This window comes from Bos mutus, chromosome 6 (assembly GCF_027580195.1).
Source record: "Bos mutus isolate GX-2022 chromosome 6, NWIPB_WYAK_1.1, whole genome shotgun sequence".
Taxonomy (NCBI): domain Eukaryota; kingdom Metazoa; phylum Chordata; class Mammalia; order Artiodactyla; family Bovidae; genus Bos; species Bos mutus.
Window position 1 is genome coordinate 19907720 of NC_091622.1, and position 16199 is coordinate 19923918.

Below are 16199 nucleotides of genomic sequence, written 5' to 3' on the forward strand. Positions count from 1 at the left end.
AACTGACAACATCTCCAGAGGGTTGAAATTAAAAACAAAAACAAAACCCACAAATGGTTGGATTACTGCTTTTTAACGGTGACATTGCTTCTTACCACCCTGGCTTTGAGTAGAATGCTAGAGGAATCACCCAGGCAATGAGTTCAAAGGTTATTAAATGGCAGTCATTTTCTGGATTCAAGAATGACTATTTGATGGAGACAAAAATATGAGAAAGAATTCCCTTACCTCACGCATGATATAAATGATTTCTCTACCGGTTTCAGAAGCGGTAGGGACGACAGTTGGAAGACTCGAGGTAATTAGAACGTGTAACTCTGTTTGCTCTCTTGCGTTTCTACAAAGTGTTCAGCAGGAGTGCACAGGGGCTGTGTGAGGAGTGGTCACACGACAGGGAAGGGATCGAGAGGAGAGCAACCTAGCTTCCGGCTTCTTGGAGCCACGTGGGGTGGATGTGGACGTGTGTTTGTCTGGTGCTTCTCAGGCCACCTCTTCCCACTCACTAACACGGCCTGCCTTTCTGACAGCCAGGGAGAGGAATTTTCCGTTAAGAGTAGACAGGAAGAGGAAAATGAGAATCTGAGAAAAGGGCTGGCTTTAGACTTAAGCAATGTGAACTCAACTCTGGGGTCCCTGCTGTCGCCAATGGTGCTGAGACTGTACACGAGGAGGGACGGTCAACTGAGGTCCTCAGTAGAGCTGTTACTCCATTCCTGACACTGGCTACACATGAAAAGTGAGTAGGTTAAAAAATAAGCTTGAAAAAAAAGTCAGCTGACTAGCTATTCAATCAGAGAAATATTTTGGCCTTAATTATTTGGATGCTACCTGATCTGCCTCTTGAGAAATTTGTATGCAATTCAGGAAGCAACAGTTAGAACTGGACATGGAACAACAGACTGGTTCCAAATAGAAAAAGGAGTACGTCAAAGCTGTATATTGTCACCCTATTTACTTAACTTATATGCAGAGTACATCATGAGAAACGCTAGACTGGAAGAAACACAAGCTGGAATGAAGATTGCTGGGAGAAATATCAATAACCTCAGATATGCAGATGACACCACCCTTATGGCAGAAAGTGAAGAGGAGCTAAAAAGCCTCTTGATGAAAGTGAAAGTGGAGAGTGAAAAAGTTGGCTTAAAGCTCAACATTCAGAAAACAAAGATCATGGCATCCGGTCCCATCACTTCATGGGAGATAGATGGGGAAACAGTGGAAACAGTGTCAGACTTTATTTTTCTGGGCTCCAAAATCACTGCAGATAGTGACTGCAGCCATGAAATTAAGATGCTTACTCCTTGGAAGGAAAGTTATGACCAACCTAGATGGCATATTCAAAAGCAGAGACATTACTTTGCCAACAAAGGTTCGTCTAGTCAAGGCTATGGTTTTTCCTGTGGTCACGTATGGGATATGAGAGTTGGACTGTGAAGAAGGCTGAGCGCTGAAGAATTGATGCTTTTGAACTGTGGTGTTGGAGAAGACTCTTGAGAGTCCCTTGGACTGCAAGGAGATCCAACCAGTCCATTCTGAAGGAGATCAGCCCTGGGTGTTCTTTGGAAGGAATGATGCTAAAGCTGAAACTCCAGTACTTTGGCCACCTCATGTGAAGAGCTGACTCATTGGAAAAGACTCTGATGCTGGGAGGGATTGGGGGCAGGAGGAGAAGGGGACGACAGAGGATGAGATGGCTGGATGGCATCACTGACTCGATGGACCTGAGTCTGAGTGAACTCCGGGAGTTGGTGATGGACAGGGAGGCCTGGCGTGCTGCGATTCATGGGGTCACAAAGAGTCAGACATGACTGAGCAACTGATCTGATCTGATTAGATATAGTTTACTATTAAGAATAACCATCTAAAAAGTATCTTTAAAAAGCTCCTGTTTTTCATTACCTTCTGCCCCACCGAGGTGGCAGTAATTCAGGAAGTGAACAGAAACTTCAACAACAAGACAATACTTAGAGTGCATTAAATAAATATAAATTTTATTAAAAACACTCACATAGCGTTATCAGGAATGATATAATAATAAACGCTTTCAAATAACCTGCATTCATAACATTACAATACTTACAGTATTTATAACCATCCTCAGATTTTTATAGACAAACCGAACATCTCATGAAAATAAGTTTTTAAAAAAAGCGTAGAAAAATGCACACAGAACTCATTATCTTAGTGTCAGACGGCAGAAGTTTCCTACACAAGTTAACCACTAGCTTTAGAAGTGAACTGTACACCACTGTGCGTCAATCAGGATGAAAAATTCATTCAAGTAAAGTTGACACCACTCAGAAGCATTTTCAAGTATGGCTATATAGTCAACCTGATATTCCTATATAAGCAAATTGGAGATCTGCTTTCCATTCATTCTGAGGCAGGTTTGATATTTACAATTATAGATCTGATATTTACAATATGCCACTTAATTTCTTCTCCTTCCTACCTAGCCTCTCCTCAACCCCCCAAACTATACGTCCTGCTCTGTTGGCCAGCAGTTTGACAAATGACAGTGGATTGATACAGAAACCAAATATTCACTCATCTAGGGATTTGGTTGACTCAAAATCAACAAATGTGCATGTAGTAACCAAATATTTAGGGTTAGATACATGGCATATGCAAAACATTCAAATCATGCAGTTTGAAATATATAAAGCAAATGTTCTTGAAATGCTTGTAAACTGGTCACAGCCAAAAACTAGAGAAGAAAAATTTATTTTAAAGACAAAAGCCATGTTTTGACTAAAAAATTCCATTAAGATTTGACCAATAAAACTCAAAGGCCTCCATTGATTAAGAATTTATTTGAAATGTTAAAAAGCAAAAATGTACACAGACTAAGACATAATTGTACAGTTGATTGCACACCATCCCCCTAAGTGTTTTGCTTGTGTAGAAAAGTCCTGTGGATCTGTACCTGTATTGATTACAGGATCAAAACATCTTTTATTTAGAGAGTTAAAGACTCTAGCCAACAGCCACTTGCCAAACTCCTGACTTACAATTTTCCCTTTATCAACTCAGTGCATTCTATTTTCATGTAATTTTTTTCTGCTTGAAACAGTCAAAAGATTTTCCAAACTCTTAAAATGCTTTTCTTTACAATAAAAACAGCCAACAGATTTACAAGATTAGTTTTAGTTACATCAGGACATATACAAGTAAAATAGGAGGGATTCAAAATAAAAGGGTTAAATCCCTGAAAAAGAATATATTATTAACCTACAACAATTTTACATGAACACAGGTGACGTGTTGGCATAAGGAGAACATGAGCTGAAATATCCCTGAATTTTTAGAACAAAAAGGTTGAAGTTCAAGTTATACTTGCTAAGAAATCAAGTATTGGAAAAAGGTATGTTTTTTTTTTTAACTAAAAAAAAAAAAGCCTTGGAAAAAAATGATGGTACACAATGCTCTAAGCTTTCACTCTCAGTTCAATATCCTATTGCCAAACTAGTGTTGAGGTATATGACAAGTAGGAACATCACTCAAACCTTTAATGAATTCTTAGCTCACATTATGATATATTTGTAGCAGGTTGAGTAGCACCATCATGATGTGAATTTTGTTTCAAATCTATATATATATTTATATATATGTATATATTTTAATTTCTTTTTACAGTACTAAAATACTAAAGCATTGCGTTAAAAAAGTTTGTTTACAATTTAATTTACTTACTATACATCTCTTTCATTTCTTTATACAAATTAATGATTTAAAACCACCACAGCAAACCAGCTGCCTGTTTTTAAATTTTTTTAATTAATAGATTCACACGGAACTAACCCTGTTTATTCATCTTATGCAGGCATCAGTCTGCTCAATCTTTCTGGTAAAGAGGACACTTAAGCTAAGACATGACAACATTAAAATGTACAATTATCAACACAAAGGCAGACTGCCATTTGGTTCACCAAAGGGAACCATACAGATCCATAAAACAGCATTGGCTTAAGTGAACTAGCTTTGTTGAGTCTGTAGCATGCTTTTATTTATTACCTGCAGTTAATAGAAAATTCTTAAAACTCTACATATTTGAGCAATGAACTTGTCATACAATTTTGTATAAAACTGTTTTACAGTATAGCATGTAAGATGAGCACCAGAAAACATGTGTTTTGTGGACTAATGTATTCCCTTGAATCCAGTAAGCCCCATTTTGGATGTAACTGGCTGTAATAAAAATGGATACATTGCTCATCAGCAGATGCATGGCTAAAAGCAAAAATATTTTAAAAGCTTTCCTTAAAAAAATCAACTTTTCATTCTAAAATGAAAGTAAACTTTTTTTCTTTTTCTTTTTTTAAACATCTCAGTACCTTAGCATTGTTCAAGTTGTCAAAGCTTAGGTAGACAAAGTGCTTCTAAAACACCATTTAAAATATTTATAGATATACATGTCTGTGCACATATACATATGTGTATATATATGTACATATATATGTTTATTGTCCTACAAGGACTTCACTGGATGAGCAAAATCCAGAGGCCTTTAAAATGTCCACATTTTAAAAACTAAGCTTGTGTAAGAATAGATAATTATGATTAAAAACTTGAATGAAAAGGTACCCCCATTATTCAAGGGCATCAGAGTACACTGATAGCATCTTGATGGAATAAAGGCATTAAATTTTCAACTGTTAAAGACACCATTTTCTTAGCACCATTTCTTAGAACATCCAAACAAATTCAGTGTTTTGCTGTCTATTCACGCTTCCTGTAGCTATTTCGATAAATAAAAGTTAATATTAAGGTTACAGTAAAAACTGCATGTTTAAAAGCCATAATTCCAGTATTTCAGTACATTGTATATTCAGCACCAGATGGTATTTTAAGATTCCTGCCCCTGTAATACTACAGTACTTGATTTGTGTTCCATGACTATGCAAACTTGGTATTATTAGAAGTGGTCACAGATGTGTAGAGTTGTAAAGGGGGGGAATCACATTTACATATCGTCCCGTCCAGTAATAGAACCAGTGTTTAAAAATGTAAATTGTGGAACACTTCCTTCTCCACCTTCTTTTTGCATAGAATGCTTTGGTCTTTTGCCTAGATTCCATCTGTGACCACTTAGGAGTCAGTGGAAATTAAGTGCTATGGCAAGATGACCTCTTGTTTTGCTGGTGAGCCGAGGTTCCTCCCACCACATTTGTCAGGATTACTGTGTCCTTTCACCACTGCCCACGTCATGAGAACTACACTAACGGACAAGTTGGTTGTGGTCTTTTCAAATGAGGTAACCAACTCAAGGGGCGACATCATATGTATCTGTTGTAAGGCCCCGTGACCCTAGTGAAGGCATATGGAGATGTAGTTACTGTGGAGTCTGTGGTCACGGACATGGTCCTTTCAGCAAGGGACTTGATGAAGCGCAGGTAAGTGGGTTCGGAAGGTTCATGCGGCTCAGTGGGCTCCCGTTTCACCTTTTTGCCGTGGGTTTTCTGAGACACATAGTCCGGGCCGCACTTTTCTTCCTCTTTCTCACGGGCTCTCTCGGCCATTTTGGCTTCCCAGAGCGCCAAGCCGTGTTTTGGCTCATTCATGCTCTTGTGCTGGTAAAAGACAAGCGAGATCCTGGTGGGGTGATTCCTGTTGGGATTCTTTAAAGGGGTCGTGGCGTGCAGCTCGCGCTTTGCACACTCGATGAGAATTGACCCATGAGTTGGAGCCACAGCCACTCCTCCGATGTCAGGATCCAGGAAGCTCTGCTCGCTGTCAGACCAGACCTCATCATTGTCCTCGGTGGCCGAAGGCTGCTTTTCCTGACTGCCAGCCTCGTGCACTTTGTGCAAGCCTTCCTGCACAGAAGGAGTTCTCTCATGGTTAAGACCCGGAAGCACCTTAGATAAGCCATTCGCTGTGTGGGAGAGCATGTCGTTCTCCTTGTTTTGGAGATGCAGAGCATGAAGGGAGCTGTTGAACATGTTTGGAGCTGCACTGTAGTTATGGATTAAATGAGACGCTGGGTGATGCTCACCATTTTTATAGTCTATGTTTGAACTGCTCAAATTGGGCGGTAATCTAGAGGTGGCTCCTATGAAGTGGCCATCCATCTCATGTGTGGAATAAGGAGGAAATGTCCCTACATGATGTACATTTGGTCTGATAGTACAGCTGCTGAAGGCATCTCCTTGCATATTTTGGTTTCCATAACCTAAGTATTTAGAAGTAAAACTCTGGCTGTTTCCAAACCTTGGCTGGTAAAGTGTGTGGATGGGTGGCAGATTTAGCTTAGAGAGAGGGTCTTGGTTTGGATACCTATAGAGATCCATGGGCTGAGACTGGGGAGAATAGGAGCCCAGATATTGGGAGCAGTTGTCCACTGATATGTTTCCATTGCATTGATATGATGGATACTGGTTACTCTGATTCAAAAGCCCAGGGTAGGGGCTCATAGGATTGGAAGAATTCAAATAGGAACCTGCAGCTTGGGATGAGGTGGAATAGAGGTTCACAGGGTTGGCACCTCCATAAATATCTGAAGTATGCGAAGAGCCTGGATAAGGGCTCATTGCATTGGGCCGTCTCATGTACAGATTGGTGGATCCAGACGAAGAGTACGAGCTGACCGACTCTGACTGAGAGTTATTAGTTAAGGGGTGATGTGGCTGCTGCTGTGGGGGCTGCTGCTGGGGTTGCTGCAGCTGTGGCGGCTGCTTCTGTGGCTGTGGAAGTTGTTTCTGCAGTTGGGGCTGGGACTGGGGCTGCTGGGACAGCTGCATGACTGGTCCAGGAGGTTGCAGAAGTTCTGTGGACAGGATAAGAGAGAGCAGGGACAAATATGCTTGATTATCATTTTATGAAGGCCAGTGAGGACGTTTACACGCATGTGAGAACCAGGACTAGAATTATGCAAGACCTGTCAAACAAGGGTAAGAGTAACATCAGAGCTCTCTAATCACTGTCGTGCATAATTTTCTGTGTCTAAAGTGTTAGAAATAAAATGGCAGAATCCATAACAGTGCAACTGGGTGAATGGTGGGAAATGTAATAAAACATCCAAAAGCCATTCCACTGAGGGCACCATGTGCTCTGGAGCTTCTGTGGTTTTGATCACGCCACACTGTCTACTGAAGTGCCCCGCCCCATCCTCCCCATCTCCCTGCCCTTCCTTGACGCAGTCATCCTTTCCTCAAGGAAGCCTTCTCTAAAGCCAGCTTCTAGTGCTTCTGTAATTCTTGGTCATAGTCACTGCAAACATTAAGTCAGATAAAGCAACAGTCATAATATACTGGATACTGGAATTTATATATAATGGATATTGGAATTATCCATGTTTAGTTCTTTCTTCACCTCACTGTAAAGCAATTCCTTGAGGGAAAGGATCCTGTCTCATTTCACTTTATTTCTCCATTGCCTGGCAAACAATGTTAAATGGGTAAAGAAGCAAGAAAATTTGTTACGGAAGATTTAGCAATGCTATGAGAAAAAAAAAAACGGCATTCATTTAAATACCCAAAACACCTTATACAATTGGCAAACTCTATTTCATTAGCATGCTTTCCAGGAAGGAAATCCACACAGTTATAGATAGAACTTTAAAGAAACGTTTAGCTTTGCATGTGAAACTGGTAAAAGTCACACTTCTGTTTCATGACTTCACTTAAGCAAAAAAAAAGAAAAAGTAATATGAGATCAGAACAGATAAATGGAGCTGCAATGGCAGTTCTGAGAACTGAAATGACTACTGCAGAGGCCAGTTAGAAGGAACTAGATGCAAAGTTCTTACTGATTATACTATATAGCTAACTTAAAGGAGCTATCAGGGAGTGGATAGGATTTACTTAGTGTAAATCAACATATCAACAAATATTTATTAAACATCTTTGACATATGATTCTAAATGACTTAGTTTTATCTCTGAGATTCAGAGACAAATCAATCAGTAGGGAGATTTGACTTAGTGAAGCAGAGATGGGCGGTTCCAAGCAAAGCAGGATACTAACGCAAAAGATACACATTTTTCTTTTGTTTATGGCTAGGTCAATACCATCTCTTAAATTTGGATATGGACAACATGTTGTATGATTTTATTTTTTAGAGTATTAACTATAGTCATAAAGCAAGAAGCTTTAGAAAGAGAATATTCACTAGGCATTGATAAATAATGCTCTATTGCTGTAACTATAGATGTGATCTAGTTTGATGGGTAAAAGTTTTATAAGAACTGTATGTGGAGCCCCCTTGCATACCTCAGACTCAACCTGGCTAAGGAAAGGTATCTTGTTCTCCTGCCCTTCCCCTTCCATATCTCAATAAATAGTACTATTATCTGGGCTTATAACTTTAGAGTCATCTTTAACTATTTTTTCTCCCTCATTCTAATGGTTTTTTCACTGATGTATTGATAATCATTTTGGAAGAATTCGCTTCTATCATCTTCACTACACCAAAGTTCAAGCTCTTTTTATCTCCCTCTTGGTTGACTGCATCTGTCTCCAAGCTATTAGTTACTCTACCTCCAATTTGGCTTGCCAGTCATTGCTAATAACTCTAATTTCACCACATCACTTACCATAAAACTCTGCCATTTATTAGAAAATAAAATCCAAACTTCCTCCTCAAACTGGGGCTAATGGTGCAACATCTCATTACATCTCCAAGAACAAAGCCTGGGCCTTGCTACCTTAGAGAAAATTCTGGTATGGAATGAAGACCATGGCTGAACTTAACCTTCCAGAATCAACAATGTTCACTTTTAAAATGTGTCATCTAACACAAGAATCTACAGCACTTCACGTTAGATTTACCTGCCAGCTGTTTAGCCTGGCTTGCATTTTCAGTCTGTTTCAGACGAGATGTGGCTGACTTTTCTTTTTCACTCTTATTTGTGCTGGTCTCCAAAGAGGAAAGCTTTTCAGCTGCAGCTTTCTTGGCTTCTAGTTTCCTCTGTCGGCCCGTCTTGACCGGCTCTGCTAACATCCTGACCTTCCGCCGAAAAGAACTCAGTACCTGAATGGCACCGTTTCGTTTTTTCTCCTCCTGAGCTTCTACACTGCCAAATTCATCAACATCAGAGACTTTGTAGAGAGGCAGAACATGGAGCTGCTCATCCTCAGGTTTTCCTCCAATTTCTCGATTGTCTTCTCTGGTGAGGGTGCATACCTGGCAGGGGAGTAAGAGAGCATAGCTTCAGTTTCAGTCCAAATGAAAGCTGGTGTGTGTGAGTTTCTCCTCAGTATTTAGATTCATGGTGCTGGCCTACTGGACCAGAGTGGTTTGTTACCCTAAAACCATGTTTGTCTATTAATGAAGACTGCATCAAAATGGTACATCAAGATAAATAAGTTCATTTTTTTTTTTAATCTATCAGGAATTGTTACTTGTAGTGACCCTGTTCCTCACAGACATTTCTAAGGGAAGAAACTGTACTGTACCCAAAGTGTAGCAATCTTCCACTTTCCACACTTAACAAAATAGATGTGCTAGAGGTGAAGCCTCTTCAAAAAAGAAACTACAAGTTTCCTCCACCAAAACGACTTCCTCTGTTTTTGGTAATATCACATTCGCCTCATTTCATACTTTTGTGCACAAAGAAATTTCACATCTTTCTTCACACCTAACTCTCCTTAACTGTGTTTAGGAAATTTGCACCAGATACCAAAGTGAAATCTAAATAATGTAAAACTAAAGATTTGATTCATATGTAACTTAATGCTGTTTCCACCTTTCTTTTCTCTCCTCTATACTCTGTGAAATCTAACTTATTGTTTCTCTTCTTTCTCATTTCTTTTCTAAAAAGGAAAAAAAGCTACTTCTGCTGCTCTGATAACTTGATGGTACTTTTTTTTTTTGGTTGGCCACAATCACATTGGCTTTGAAAGACTGTTGGTTTTGATATACTAGCTTTGAGTATTGAGTGTTTTTAATTGAGAAAATGTGACCACAATTATTTAAAACCCAAGGTAACATAAAAATCATTGAGAGATATGCTTGAAAGGAATGTGATTGTTAGATTTATGTTTGTAAATAAGTTTAACGTGTGATGGTATTAAAATGGTACACATAAGTCATCCCAAATCCTTGTCTCTGACCATCTGTCACCTTTTCCCACAATTTATCCCTACTCACTTCTACTTCTCTTGTGCAGCTTCCATCTAACCTTACATAAATTGCAGTCTATCAGAGGTAAATTCCCCTCCACTTAAAAATTTCTTCTTCCTCTGCCTGCTCCCCATCTCCTTGCTGAAGAGGAATCTGGTTATCTTCAGGACCAACTATAGCTCCATCTATCATTTGAGCCTCCAAATGAGCAGATGTTCAATACCTGATTAGTGATGATATAAGATATTATAGATGATAAGCCTCGTGTTTGTTCTCCTGGATCAAAAGTTAGCAAACTTGGGTTAGTGGCCAGTCTGCCTTGCAGCCTGTTTTTTTGTATGGCCAGTGAATTAAGATTTTTTTTTTTTTCATTTTTAAAGAACTTTTTATTGGGAGGGACCCAAAGAACATTACAGAGATCCTATGTGGCCTGCAAAGCTTTTTAACAGAAAGTGTCCAACCCCTGCTCTAAATTATAGGTATTAATACCTTCTCTGCTTTTCAACAAAAATTTCAAACCAGCTTCCTCAAATTACTTCTACTGCCTCTCTGAATTATTTTCTCCTCTGTAATAGAACTATAGTGCCTGCCTTATATTTTCCACGTTAGGTCTCATCTTCCTCAGATACACTTAAATCTATGTTGATGACTCACTGTTGTTCCGTCGCTCAGTCATGTCTGATTCTTTGTGACCCCATGGACTGCAGCATACCAGATATGCCTGTCCCTCACCACCTCCTGAAGTTTGCCCAAGTTCATGTCCATTGCACTGGTGATGCCACCCAGCCATTTCATCCTCTGATGCCCTCTTCTCCTTCTGCCCTCAATCTTTCTCAGTATCAGGGACTTTTCCAATGAGTTGGCTGTTTGCATCAGATGACCAAAATACTGGAGCTTCACCTTCAGCATCAGTCCTGCCAATGAGTATTCAGGGTTGATTTAAGACTGACTGGTTTGCTCTCCTTGCTGTCCAGGGGACTTTCAGGAGTCTTCTCCAGCACCACAGTTTGAAGGCTTCAATTCTTTGGCATTCTGGAGGAGGGAATGGCAAACCATTCCAGTATACTTGCCATCAGAACCTCACGAACTGATGACTCATTAGGTTGATTAATTTACAGTTTCTATACTTGAGCTTTTTCATTCTTTATCTCCATCCTGGGTCATTATCACCCTAGGTGCAAGGCCACACCCTGAGTTTTATTGGTATAGAACACACTGCTCCCTCCTAAGATGGATCCATTTTCTCCCCTTAGCAAAGTTTCCAATTAAGGGCAATTCATTTCACTGACTGTAATATGTAGCTACAATAGGTGGTTTTGGACTTTGACCCTTCTATAGTGGTTACTGTGACAAAGGCGACACATTTTTCATATATCTTCTCTATGTAGGTTAGACTGGTGTCTTGGCTTGTGTATGACTTTTTGATGAACTGATTATAACCTACCAGATATTTGATACTAAATTCTGAATGCTGTTTTTTGACATCCAATTATAGCTAGCAATGTTTAGTCACCAGTTTAGATTAGCACCAAGAATTTTCATGATTTTCACGTACTTCTCAACAGTTTTCCACTGATATGCCAACCTGTTATACGAGTACTAGTTATGCCAAGTAAGGTCACTTGCACCAGCAATCATTCATGAAAACACTGGTCGCTACGATGACATCTGCAGGAAGCAGAGTACTCTAATTAAATGCTGCCAGCTTCCGTCCTCTACACTTCAATAGCACATGCTGCTAACCTGTCCTCAGCTCCACCTACCAGTGTGCTGCCATTCTGCATGTTTTGCAAGTCTCTGTGGGCGTGAGCACAGAAGTCCAAACACGCGGTGACCCCTGAGAATGGACGGCCTTCCTTCAGACCCAGACGGCACTCTGGTGCTCTGTGTTCATATTCAATCTGAAAAATAGAAGTGTGTCTATGAGTGGGAAGGACTGAGGCATCTGAAATTCTTAGGCACACATTTGAGAAAACAGTTTAAGACAGGTATACCAAGCAGGTCAAAAAATTCCTTAGTATTATATTTTATATTCCCAAACACAATGGAATGAGGTGAAATGGGGCAAATGCTTTGACATAGTAAAGTTTTTAGAGTGTTATTGAGATATAATTGACTTATACTTTAAATATATGTTTAATATATATATATATCAAACAGTACACTATATATATATGTGAAACCATTGCCACAAACAAAATAATGTACATATCCATCTTTCCCCAAAGTTTCCTCATGCCTCTTTACTTTCATGCCTCCTACTTTGTTCTCCAGTAAGTAAGTAAGTAAGTAAGTGAAAGTCACTCAGTCGTGTCTGACTCTTTGTGACCCCATGGACTATACAGTACGTGGAATTCTCCAGGCCAGAATGCTGGAGTGGGTAGCCTCTCCCTTCTCCAGGGGATCTTCCCAACCCAGGGGTTGAACTGGGGTCTCCCACATTTCAGGCGGATTCTTTATCAGCTGAGCCACATGACTTTCTTCTCAAGCGCAAACTACTGATCCGCTTTGTCACTAGAGATTAGTTTGTATTTTCTAGAATTTTATACAAATGGATCCATTTTGAGTTAATTTTCATATAGGGTGTCAGAATAAGAGTCAAAGAAGTTTTTTTCCATGTGGATATTCAACTGTTCAAACACCAGTGGGTAAAAAAAGCTTATACTTATCCCATTGAATTGCCTTTGTTGAAAATCACTTGACCATACATGTTGAATCTATTTCCAGACTATCTATTCTGATCTTTTGTTATGTAATACGAGAAGGCAATGGCACCCCACTCCAATACTCTTGCCTGGAAAATCCCATGGATGGAGGAGCCTGGTAGGCTGCAGTCCATGGGGCCGCGAAGAGTTGGACACGACTGAGCGACTTCATTTTCACTTTTTACTTTCATGCATTGGAGAAGGAAATGGCAACCCACTCCAGTGTTCTTGCCTGGAGAATCCCAGGGACAGAGGAGTCTAATGGGCTGCCGTCTGTGGGGTCGCACAGAGTCGGACACGGCTGAAGCGACTTAGCAGCAGCAGCAGCAGCAGTGTACAGGCACGTGTATGTGTGTGTAGGCCAATAACTAACTGTCTTAATTACTAGTAAATGTAGATTTGTAGTAAATCTTGAAATCCTGGAGTATAAATATTCAAATTTCGGTCTTTAAAAAACTGTTTGACTACTATGCGTTCTTTACACTTCTCTCTCTATATTTTGGCGTCACCTTGTCAACTCCTTCAGAACACCTGGTAAGATATTGGTAGGTCATGTACTGAATCCATTGATTAATTTGGGAAAAACTGACAAATAATATTTAGTCTTGTGATCCATGAACACTGCGTATCTTCCAGTTATTTAGGTCTTCTATAATGTCTCTCAGCAGTGTTGTGTAGTTTTCAGTGCATAGGTCTTATACAGTTCTGTCAAATACGTAGCTATGGATTTCACTTTTGATGCTACTGGTTTTCATTTCAACTTTTAATTGTTTATTGCTAGTATATAGAAAATATAATTTGCAACTGTTGTAAACCATTTATTAGTTCTAGGTGTTTTTTTTGGTAGATTCTTTGGAATTTTCCATGTAGATACACATGTTGTCTGCAAATAAGGACAGTTTTATTTCTTCATATTCAAATCTGTATTCTTGCCTTCTGCACTGTCTAAAATTTCCAGTTAGATGTTAAATAGAATAAGCTACAAGGATATTTATACAGCACAAGGAACACAGCTGAAAATTTACAATAATTATAAGTGAAGTATAATCTTCAATAGTTGTGAATATCTGTGTTGTACATGTGAAACTCATGTGGTAAATCAACTATACCTCAATTAAAAAAATTAGGATGCCACAAAAAGCTTGCTGCTAAGATGAAAACTGAAAACCTATCTTGAATTTTATTAAGCAAATATCCATTTGATAAAGAATTATGTATTTATTTTTATTACTGTATGACAGCTGTATATTAAACTTATATTTATAAATGTGGCACAGAGAACATTGTCAACAAACAGTAAAACCTAGTTGAGAAGTTAAAAGAAAGATGTTAACTAGAAGTGGTAAGAATGGTCATCCTTTTCTTATTCTGAGTAATGTGTTTTTTTGTTTTTTTAATTTTAGGTTTCCATTTATTGAGTTTTCACAGATGTCAAAGGTCTACCTTAGATAATGGGCATGATCCCATCACAAAATGGATGCACAGCTCAGATGGTAAAGAATCTGCGTCCAATGCAAATTTGATCAATGCAGATCAACCCAGGTTCAATCTCTGAGTCAGGAAGATGCCCTGGAGTAGGAAATGGCAACCCACTCCAGTATTCTTACCTGGAGAATTCCATAGATAGAGGAGCCTGGTGGGCTATAGTCCATGGGGTCACAAAGAGTCAGACAGAACTGAGCAAACACTTACTTTTTATCACAAAATAACATTAAAAAGTTTCATGTCATAAAATAGAGTAAAGCAAATTACAGTTCTACCTTGAACAAGTTAAGGAATGAAATGCTTCTTTAACTTGCTGCCATGCTGTAAAAACACTAAGCACTTTAGTTGCTGCTGCTGCTGCTGCTAAGTCGCTTCAGTCGTGTCCGACTCTGCGCAATCCCATAGACGTCTGCCCACCAGGCTCCCCCGTCCCTGGGATTCTCCAGGCAAGAACACTGGAGTGGGTTGCCATTTCCTTCTCCAAGGCATGAAAGTGAAAAGTGAAAGTGAAGTCGCTCAGTCGCTTTCAGTCTTTCACCATTACTCATGTTAGCTTTAGGTTTTTCATCTATGCCCTTTATTAGGCTGAGAAATTTTCCTTCTATGGATGTTAAATCTTGTCAAATGCCTTTTCTCTGTTGAATATTTTTCCCCCAATATGTTGGTTAATACAGTGAATCACATTGATTGATCTTTGACTGTTAAATGAACTAACTGTTCCTGAAATAAACTCCATTTGATCATGATGTATTATTCCTTTTACACCATTATTGGATGTATTTGCATGAAATTTTGTTAAGAACTTTCATAGTAATATTCATGAAGATCATTGGACTTTATTTTTTATTTGATGTCCTTGTCTGATTTTAGCATCAGGATATTTCCAGTCTCATAGAAGGAATTGGGAAGTATTTACTCCTTTGCTATTTTCTAGAAGAATTTCCATTGTTATCTCTTTCTTAAATAATGGGTAAAATTTGGAAGGAAAATCATTTGGGTTTGGAGTTTTCTTTTTGAGAAAGTTTTTACTTATAATTTCTTTACTAGACACAGAAGTATTTGTGGTATTTATTTTCTTTCTTAAAATTTATTTTTAATTGGAGGATAATTGCTTTAGAATGTTGTATTGGCTTCTGCCATGCAACAATATGAATCAGTCATAAATAGACATATATCCCTACCCTCCCCCAAACCCCGCACCCATCCCAGCCCTCTACATCGTCACAGAGTACTGTGTTGAGCTCCTTGTGTTATACAGCAGCTTCCCATTAGCTGTCTATTTTACATATGCTAATGTATATGACTTGCTTCACTCTGTGTAATAGGCTGTAGGTTCATCCACCTCACTAGAACTGACTCAAATGTGTTCATTTTTATGGCTGAGTAATATTCCATTGTATATATGTACCACAACTTCTTTATCCATTCATCTGTCAGTGGAAATCTAGGTTTCTTCCACGTCCTACTTATTTTTTCTTTAGTAACCTTTGGTAATTTGTGCCTTTTAAGGACTTTGTTCATTTCATCTAAGTCATTGATTTTATTTTCATAAAGTTTTAATAATATTTTCTATTATTAATTTGTAGGATCTACAGTGATTTCTCATCTCTAATTCTTGATATTGACAATTTGTACCTTCTATTTTTTTATTGATTAAACTGACTCAAAGAAATAGCTTTTGGCTTCACTGATATATTTTGTTTTCTGCATTCTATTTTATTGATTTCTGTTCCTAACTTCTGCTTTTCTTTCCTTCTGTTTCTTATAAGGCTAAAAGTATTCCTTTTCTCCAAGTTTCACAGGGTAGAAGATCACTGATTTGAGGCTTTATACTCTTTTGATATAACTGTTTGATGCTATAAATCTTTCTTTAAGCAAGGATTCAAAGTTGCATCCCACAGATTTCAATGCCACATCTTCATTTTCATTCAGTCTGAAATAGTTTCT

General features: G+C 38.7%; 1 protein-coding gene across 3 annotated transcripts in view; it reads right to left on the bottom strand.

Moving 5' to 3' along the window:
* Positions 1 to 1974: 1974 nt before the first annotated feature.
* The window catches only part of TET2 (tet methylcytosine dioxygenase 2), a 143419-nt gene continuing 129194 nt past the window's right edge, over positions 1975 to 16199 (bottom strand). For all 3 annotated transcript variants that reach the window (XM_070372062.1, XM_070372061.1, XM_070372063.1), the window contains 3 exons: positions 11826 to 11963; positions 8769 to 9123; positions 1975 to 6766 (listed from right to left, as the gene is read on the bottom strand). In XM_070372062.1, the coding sequence (XP_070228163.1) occupies positions 5277 to 6766; positions 8769 to 9123; positions 11826 to 11963 (1983 nt within the window). In that variant the 3' untranslated portion in view covers positions 1975 to 5276. The remainder of the gene's footprint in view (positions 6767 to 8768; positions 9124 to 11825; positions 11964 to 16199) is intronic.